The sequence below is a fragment of the Pipistrellus hanaki genome (assembly GCF_964339955.1).
Source record: "Pipistrellus hanaki genome assembly, chromosome: 1".
Classification (NCBI taxonomy): Eukaryota; Metazoa; Chordata; class Mammalia; order Chiroptera; family Vespertilionidae; genus Pipistrellus; species Pipistrellus hanaki.
In genome coordinates, this window is record NC_140503.1 from 93262097 (window position 1) to 93271690 (window position 9594).

General features: G+C 37.0%; 1 protein-coding gene across 1 annotated transcript; it reads left to right on the top strand.

Moving 5' to 3' along the window:
• Positions 1–2137: 2137 nt before the first annotated feature.
• LOC311631394 (pre-B-cell leukemia transcription factor 3-like) lies at positions 2138–3499 on the top strand (the record flags this gene model as incomplete). Its single annotated transcript, XM_084901470.1, is given in 3 exon segments — positions 2138–3028; positions 3034–3104; positions 3106–3499. Coding segments are annotated over 3 exon segments (1275 nt in total). The 3' UTR covers positions 3419–3499.
• Positions 3500–9594: the final 6095 nt, after the last annotated feature.

A 9594-nucleotide genomic window follows, 5' to 3' on the forward strand; every position in this document is an offset into this window, starting at 1 on the left:
AAATCAGAAACACAAATCAGAAAGTATATATGACTCCTATGTTTATAGCAGCACAGATTACAATAGTTAAGATTTGGAAACAGCTTAAGTGCCCATCAGCAGATGAATGGATTAAAAAACTGTGGTACAACTTCACAATGGAATACTATGCTGCAGTAAAAAAGGAGTTCTTACCATTTGCAACAGCATGGATGGAACTGGAGAGCATTATGCTAAGTAAAATAAGCCAGTCAGAGAAACATAAATATCACATGATCTCACTCATATGTGGAATATAATAATCAACATAAACAGATCCAGAGACAAATGGCAGGTGATGTGAGGAAGTTAGAGAGCAACCAAAGGATTTGTATGAATGCGTATTAGCATAACCAATAGACACAGACAATGGACAGTGGGAGTCTGCTCAGGGTGGGGATGCTTGTAAGGGTCAATTGGGGGAAAAGGAGATATATGTAAAACTTTAGATGATAAAAATTACTTAAACTTGAATATATATATATATATATATATATATATGTGTGTGTGTGTGTGTGTGTGTGTGTGTGTATTTAGAAATTATGATGAAGAAACAGGCAGAAATGAACAATAGTACATCTGACATCAAGAATACCCTAAAATGAATTAAAAGCAGGCTTAATAAAGCAGAAAATCAAATAAGCAAATGAGAAAGGAAGGTAGAAAAAAATGTAATCAAAGCAGCAAAATGTAAAAATTCTTAAAAATTATGACAACAGTTTAAAGGAACTATGGGACAACATAAAATAGAACATCTGCAGCATAGGGGGTACCACAAAAGAAGACAGTTACAAAGGGATAGAGAACTTGTTTGAAGAAATAATAACAGAAAAACTTCCCTAAATTGGTACAGGAAAAAGCCACACAAGTTCAGGAAGCACAGAGGATGCCAATCAATATGAACCCAAATAGACCCATTACAAAACACATTATAATTAAAATGTCAAATGTTAAAAACAAAGAGAGAATCTTAAAAGGCAGAAAATAGATAACATAGAGGACACAAAATAAATCTCTACAAGTATAAGATGATTGTAATCATATCAAGCATCTTTCTTTATAACAATGGCATGAAACTAGAAATCAACTACAATAGAAAACACCCAAAAACATTCAAACACCTGGAGGCTAAATAGCATGCTATTGAACAATGCATGGTTACCAATGAAATCAACTATAATAGAAAACACCCAAAAACATTCAAACACCTGGAGGCTAAATAGCATGCTATTGAACAATGCATGGTTACCAATGAAATCAGGAAGAAATAAATTTATTAAAAACTTCTTGGAAACAAAGATGAACATATAGCAACCAAAATCTACAGGACACAGCTAAAGCAGACATGAGGGGGAACTTCATAGCATTACTGGTCTTCTTCAAAAAACAATAAAATTCTATAATCAATTATCTAACCCTAAATCTAAAAGAATTATAAAGAGAACAAGAAAAGCCAAGAGTAAGTAGAATGAAGTAAATAGCACAGAGACTGAAAAAAAAAAAAAAAATCAAAAGATCAGTGAAACCAAGAGCTGGTTCTTTGAAAAGATGAACAGTATTGAACTAAACTCATCAAGTAAAAGAGAGAAAGGACCCAAGTTAATAAATGAAAGAGGAGACATAGAACTGGCACCATAGAAAGACAAAGGGTTGTAAGGAAATACTGCAAACAGCTATATGCTTAAAAATTGGACAACCAGGGAGAAATGGAAAAATACCTAGTAACATACAATCTTCCAAAACTGAATCAGAAGGAATTAGAAAACCTGAATAGACTAGCCACGTCTAATGAAATTGAAGCATTAATTTAAAAAGCTTCCAGTAAACAAATGTCCTGAGCCAAATGGCTTTACAGGGAATTATTACCAAACATTCAAAGAGGAACTAATAACTCTCCTCCTCAAACTATTCAAAAAAAAATTCAAGAGGAAGAATTTCAAGCTCTTTTTACAAGGCCAGCATTATCTTAACACTACAAGAAAAAAATTTCAGGCTAATATTCCTGATGAACACAGATGCTAAAATCCTCAACAAATATTAGAAATAGGATTCACCGCCGCCTCAGCCTTCAGTCTCAGCCGCTGCCGGGGCCCGCTCCCGCCCGCCCGCGCGCAGCAGGATGGACTATCAATCCAGGATGCTGCAGACTCTGGCCGGGGTGAACCTGGCCAGCCACTGGGTGCAGGGGGGCATAGCCCTCCCGCCTTCCCCGCACGGCCACGAAGGGGCGGACGGCGACGGCAGGAAGCAGGACATCGGCGACATCCTCCACCAGATCATGACCATCAGTGACCAGAGCTTGGACGAGGCGCAAGCAAAGAAACACGCCCTGAACTGTCACCGAATGAAATCCGCGCTCTTCAGCGTCCTGTGCGAGATCAAAGAGAAAACAGGTCTCAGCATCAGAGGAGCCCAGGAGGAGGACCCTCCCGATCCCCAGCTAATGAGACTGGACAATATGCTTTTGGCAGAAGGGGTTTCAGGTCCTGAGAAAGGTGGGGGATCGGCGGCAGCAGCCGCGGCAGCCTCTGGAGGCTCTTCAGATAACTCTATTGAACACTCAGATTACAGAGCCAAATTGACCCAGATCAGACAAATCTATCACACAGAACTGGAGAAATATGAACAGGCATGTAATGAATTCACTACACATGTGATGAAACTTCTCGGAAAGCAGAGTAGAACACGTCCCATTTCCCCAAAAGAGATGAAAAGAATGGTGGGCATCATCCATCGAAAATTTAGTTCCATTCAAATACAGCTCAAACAAAGCACTTGTGAAGCAGTTATGATTTTAAGATCAAGGTTCCTTGATGCCAGACGAAAAAGGCGTAACTTCAGTAAACAAGCCACAGAAATCTTGAATGAATATTTTTACTCACACCTCAGCAACCCCTACCCCAGTGAAGAAGCCAAAGAGGAGCTGGCCAAGAAATGCAGCATCACGGTGTCCCAGGTATCCAACTGGTTTGGCAACAAACGAATCAGGTACAAGAGGAATATTGGCAAGTTCAGGAAGAAGCCAACCTCTGCGCTGCAAAGACAGCCGTGACAGCCGCACATGCAGTGGCCACAGCTGTGCAGAAACACCACGCCAAATTCCGGTTCTTCTGGTTCTTTTAACCTCCCAAATTCTGGGGACATGTTCATGAACATGCAGAGTCCGAATGGGGATTCTTACCAAGGGTCCCAAGTCGGAGCCAATGTGCAATCACAGGTGGATACCCTCCGTCATGTAATCAATCAGACGGGAGGCTACGGTGATGGCCTGGGAGGAAATTCGCTGTACAGTCCACATAATTTAAATGCTAATGGAGGCTGGCAGGATGCAACAACTCCATCTTCTGTGACTTCTCCTACAGAAGGCCCAGGAAGTGTGTACTCTGATACCTCTAACTAATCCTGGCAACACTTGCCCCTGAGCTGACACGCCTCGCTAGTGCATTCAGAGCAATAGGAGGAGAAGGAACACGGTTCTGTGGCCCACCATTTACAGCATTACTGTAAAACCTTGTCTTCTTAGAGAACTTGGTCATCTGTTTTTTAAAGAATCATAATGATTTGTATTTATACTTAAAAACACACACAATGTGTTTTGGTTTTTTTTTTTTAAAGCAATTTATCTAATTAGACCAAGATTTAACATTGTTGACCGTCCTGTAGCTATTTTATCATAATTTATTATCAATATTTTACATTAATGGTTTCACAGTTGCCAATTACTTGGCCTTAAGGGTAAAAAAAGTACAATGGATGCTAAACCTCATTAGTTAAAGCAGACGCAAAGACTCTTCTACATAGAACTTCTCGCGTGTTTCCATCGCAGACTTTGCTTGTCTCTCTTTCATATCGCTAACGGAGCTGGAATAAAGGAGCCATTGGCCTATCTCTGTTAATGATGGTTGTGCTTAAGACTCTAAACTCGTCACATTGTGTTGCGATCTCTTATGTTATAATTAGATCAGAGACTGGTGGCATCTTTTCTCTCTCTGAAAGCACCAGTGCCCAGAGTCTGCTTGGTAATTAAATCATGGAACCAGACTACCTTGGAGATGAAAGTACTTGCTGCTGATGGAGGTGAACATGAGATCCATCTGGGTTTCACAATATGTGCTGGGTGCTGCACAGACTTGTCAAGGTTTGCTACGTCCTCTGGGCATTGACCAAGGCCCTGCTCTCTGGAGTGTTGTATATAGTGTAGCAAAAGAGTAGTTATGCATCTCACCAATCAAAACACAGCTTTATTACCTCATGCGAACTCATACAAACCAATAGAATTTCAACATGTTCTGTAGCTTAGAGTGCTCACTCACTTACTACCTCTGAACAATACTCACACTATAGTTTGTCTCTTTCTTATCCTTTTGCATCTTGTAATTAACTCTTTGTTTTCCTTCATAAAATGTAATGTACATTGTAATCTTTAAAAAGAAAAATCAGGGTTGCATTTGCAACTTTTAAAAAACCGAGAGTGGAAACATTGGGTCTTTAACACAGAATCAGTAAAACTGTTTTAAATACTGAGAAACATTTTGAATGTTCTTCATCTTGTTACTAATTCATGCAAAAAAAGAGCAAAAAAAAAAAAAAAAAAAAAAAAAGCGGCGACTAATTGTGATGCATTTGGGTTTCAGTATTCATTACTGTATATTTCGCCCTGTGTGATGGAGCCCCTTCCTTTCTCTCTTTTTGTATTGTATGCGATTCTGAAACTGATTGAGTCATGAAAATAATTAATTTGTGGCGGTGATTCTAATGTATTAAAAGCGTTTCATGTTCCTTTCTAACTGGATTACACCCTGGATTGAAAAAGTATTCCTCGTGGTAGTTATATGTAGTTTCAAACATGAATAAACTTTTTGCTTTCATGATTAAAAAAGAAAAGAAAAGAAATAGGATTCAGCAATACATTAAAAAGATGACACACAATGACCAAGTGGGATTTATTGCAAGGATGCAAGTCTGGAATAATATTCACAAATCAATAAATGTGATACATCACATTAATAAAATAAAAAATAACAATCACATGATCATATAAATGGATGGGGAAAAAAGCATTCAACAAAGTCCAGCACCTATTATTTATAAAAACTCTCAGCAAAGTGGTAATAGAGGACTCAAAACTCAAAATAATAAAGGCCATATACAACAAAACTAAAACCAACATCATACTCAATGGATAAAACTAAAAGTATTTCCCTTAAGAATAGGAGTGCTTTCATCACTCTTATTCAAAACTAGAGGCCTGATGCATGAAATTTGTGCAAGGGGCTTGGCCCTGGTAGGGCTGAGGTGACTGGGCACTGCCCTATTGTGGCTGTGGGCACTGCCATCCTTGAGGGCATGGCAGTTAATTAGCATATTATCAATACCTCCTTATTGGCTGTGGGTGTCACCATCTTTGCCATGGCATGAGGGTCAGTTAGCATATTTTCTCTTTATTAGATAGGATAAATTTCTCCAGCATTTCTCCCCTCAAATGCTATTCTGACTGCCTCCCATTTATCTTAGTATGTTACATACTTGGTGTTTCTTACTTATACTTATTGGAAAAAGACCAGAACAACTAAAATATATTGACTAATGTTGCCCAGTGTTGTGTTGCTGTGGTACATGTATTTTTACAAAATGTTTCTAAACAATTAATAAACATTTGTTCCGCTCAATATGAAGTATTACTATTTATTTTGTTATGTTAACCCAGCTGGGATACTCTCTGTAAAGAAACTGGTATGGTACATATTGGTTGACAGAATCATAGTGTGACCTTTTATTTTTTTTTCATGGGCTCAGCCATTACTTCAAAGCAAGAGGTCTGTTGTGCAGTGGTCAAGTCCATGAAATGTTTCAACTATACTTGCAGGGTCCACTAGAACTGACTTCTACTCCATATATTGTTGGCCTTGAAGTCCACTCTAGATCCTGAATCCAATTTATCCCTACCACAATAATAATTTCTCTTTAATACCTTTCATGAATTTTTTTTATGTCATGGGACCAAGTTAATAGTTGTTAATTATAGCAAAAGCTTTGAATCATATGTAAACTCATGCGGCAAATGATCCCATCAGAACCCTCGGTACTGCTGCAAACTTAAACATTTTCTCCTTGCAAGTCACAAAGTCTCCATATCAAAGAAATTTCAGAGGACACTTTATCTGAAACCAGTCGACATCTTTTTATTTTCTGATATCTACATGGTTAACAGCTATAAAGTCTAAGGGGGAACTAAAATTTTGGTGAGTGAGTCAAAGTATTTCTAGCTCATGGTACATTCTTTGGTTTTATAATTGTCCTGTGGTAAAAATAAATAAATAAATAAATAAATAAATAAATAAAGCAATCAAATAGAAATATTATACTTCATCAGGTCCATTCCTATATAAAGAGTTTGCATTTAATGTAAGTATAGAATTAATTTTATTTTTATTACTTCTCTGAGATGATTTCAATTTGCAGGAGAGAATGTGGATGGAATAAGCACTGCTTAAGAAATTATGTGTCAAAATTCTTAAAATTAATGGACAAGTCACTAAACATCTCTGAACATCAACATAATATGGGTTATATCCTTGCTCCATCTGTTTAAATGTAAGGTTTTGTGATTCTGCAATCCAGAGATTTAAATATAATGCTTTTCTATATAATAAAGCATGCTAGTGATACCCACCATAAACACACACACTCAAATCACATGTATTCATATGTAAATAATATCTATGTAAATCATCATATGATGTTTTTCCATATCGGTTTATTTCTCTAGACAGTACTGAGGAACGCTCAACATCTGCAGTTGCACCTGACATAAAAAAGGGACAATTCAAGACACGGGCAATCGATTTCCCTGGTAAGAACAATATTTTTAAAATATAATATTTTAGGTTTATTTATCCTCTTTAGTGTTGGATTAAGTGTTGAACTTAAAGAACAAAAGTACCTCTAGGTTACTATTACATGCAGAAAAGATTTAATGAACACCCTCATTTAATTAGTTAACTTCTTTTGTGAAGTACAGGCAAACTTTGAAGATATTTTGGGTTTGTTTCCAAAACATAGCAATAGAATGACTATCACAAAAAAATCACCTGAAATTTACACTATACAGTAGTCAACTCTGGTACAATAGCATTTTACCTACGAAAAATACACATCTTTAATTAAAAATACTTTATGACTACAAGCTGCTAATAATCATCTGTGCCTTCAGTGAGTTATAATTCCTATGCTGATTGAGGGTTTACCCCAATGTTGATGGCTTCTGAAGGATCAGAGTGGTAGTTGCTGAAGGTTGGGGTAGCTGTAGAAGCTTCCTAAAATAAAACAACAATTAATACAGCTGATGTGGCTCAGGAGTTGAGTGTCGACCTACAAACCAGGAGATAATTGTTTGATTCCTAATCATGCTCAAGTTGCAGGCTCCATCCCCAGTAGGGATCACACAGGAGTTAGCCAATCAATGGTTCTCTCTCATCATTGATCTCTCTCTCTCTCTCTCTCTCTCTCTCTCTCTCTCTCTCTCTCTCTCTCCCCCCCCCCTGACATCAATAAAAATATTTTTGAAAAATAATAGAACAATGAGTTTTCCACATCCACTGACTTTCTCTCATGGATGAGATCTCTGTAGCATGCAAGACTTTTTTATAGCATTATACCCATAGTAAAACTTATTTTAAAATTGAAGTAATACTCTCAAAACCCACCACTTATTTTTCAGCTAAGTTTAGGTAATGTTCTAAATCTTTTGTTGTCAATCCAACAATCTTCCCAGCATCTTTTCTAAGAGTAGATGCCATCTCAAGAAACGACTTTCTTTGATCAGCCAGAAGAAAATGCTCCTCATCCATTAAAGTTTTATCATGAGATCACAACAGAAATCCAGACTGCAGTTCAGGCTCCACTTATTCTAGATCTCTTGCTATTTCTACCACCTCAACAGTTATTTCCTTGATGGAAAACTTGAACTTTTAAAAGTCATTAAGGAGGGTCAAAATCAATGTCCTTCAAACTCTTCTTACTATTGATATTTTGACCTCTCCAATTAATCACAGGTTTTGTTAATGGCATATATCATAAGTTCATTTCCTAAAAATATACAACTCACTTTTCCCAGATCCATTGGAGCAATTACTATGTATGGTAGCTATGGCATTTTGAAATGCACTTCTCATATAATAAGACTTAAAATTACTCAAAATTACTTCTCTTCACCTATGTGCTTCAGAAGAGACATAGTGTTGGCTGGTGTGAAAGACCATTAATCTCATTGCCTGTCCCCTCTGAGCACTTGAGTGACCAATTTCCAGTAATATTTTTAAAATATTCTCTTTTTTTCTGAATAGTAGGTTTCAATAATTGGGCAAAATAGTCAGAAAACTGTGTTGTAAGCAGATGTGCTGTCATCTGGGCATTGTTTTTCTCATTATAGAGCAGAGGCAGAGGATATTGAATATATATCTGAAAAGTCCTAGGATTTTTAGAATGACAAATGTGCATCATATGATGCATTAAATCCTAACTTTATAATCAGCCTGTTGTTTGAGACTCTGGAGGCAGTTACTAACTTTTCCTGTATATCTATGCAGTTCCTATTGCTGCTTTCTTCAAATATAAAGCTACTGTGTCACCGGTGAAAACCTGTTGTGCGGTGTGGCCACCTTCACCAACTGTCTTAACTAGAGTTTCTGGACACTTTGATGTAGATTCTTTGTGGGCACTTGCTGCTTCCCTTGGCACTTTTATATATACGGAGTTGGCTTTTTTCTTAAACCTCTTGAAATAATTTTTGGTAGCTTAATGCTTTTATCTGTCACTTTCATAGTATTAAACAGTTAGGTCTTGCTCTGGCTTAGGCTTAAGCTTAAGGGAATGTTGTGGCTGTCTTTATCTTGTATGCAAACCACTAAAATTTTCCCATCTTATCATTCTTGTGGTCCCTGCAGTAGCACTTTTATTTCCCTTCAAGAAATTTTCCTTTGTATACATGACATGGCTTAATGGCACAAGAGGCCTAGCTTTTGTCATGCCTTCCTTAATTGTATCTAGCTTTTGATTTAAGGGAGAGGTGTGAGACTCTTCCTTTTCCTTGAACACTTAGAAGCCAATGTGGAATTAATAGGTTTAATTCAATATTGTTGTGTCTCAGGGACTAGAAGACAAAGTGAGTGGAGCAGTCAGATAATGCACCACATTTTTCAGTTAAGTTTGTCATCTTATATTGGGATGGTATGTCATCTTTTATTTTACTAAACAATTACAAAAGTAAAATAAAAGATCCATCAACAAACCAGTTTACCTGTCTTTATTACGTGGATACCTTTGTGCAATTTAAATTAAGTATGTATCATATGTTTAATTTCACAATAAACTCATATAAATAGATTAGCACAGGTTGGAACATTGGCTATAAAGTTTTAAAGCTACTACAGAAAGTCATGCCACCAAATGATAGGACCAATTACTATGGGCCATGTGATAATGTGATAATCATTCCCTGAACATTGTTTATGAGTGGTCATTCTTGGAATTAAATATATAGGCCACACTTGTAGACATATAACACACACACACACA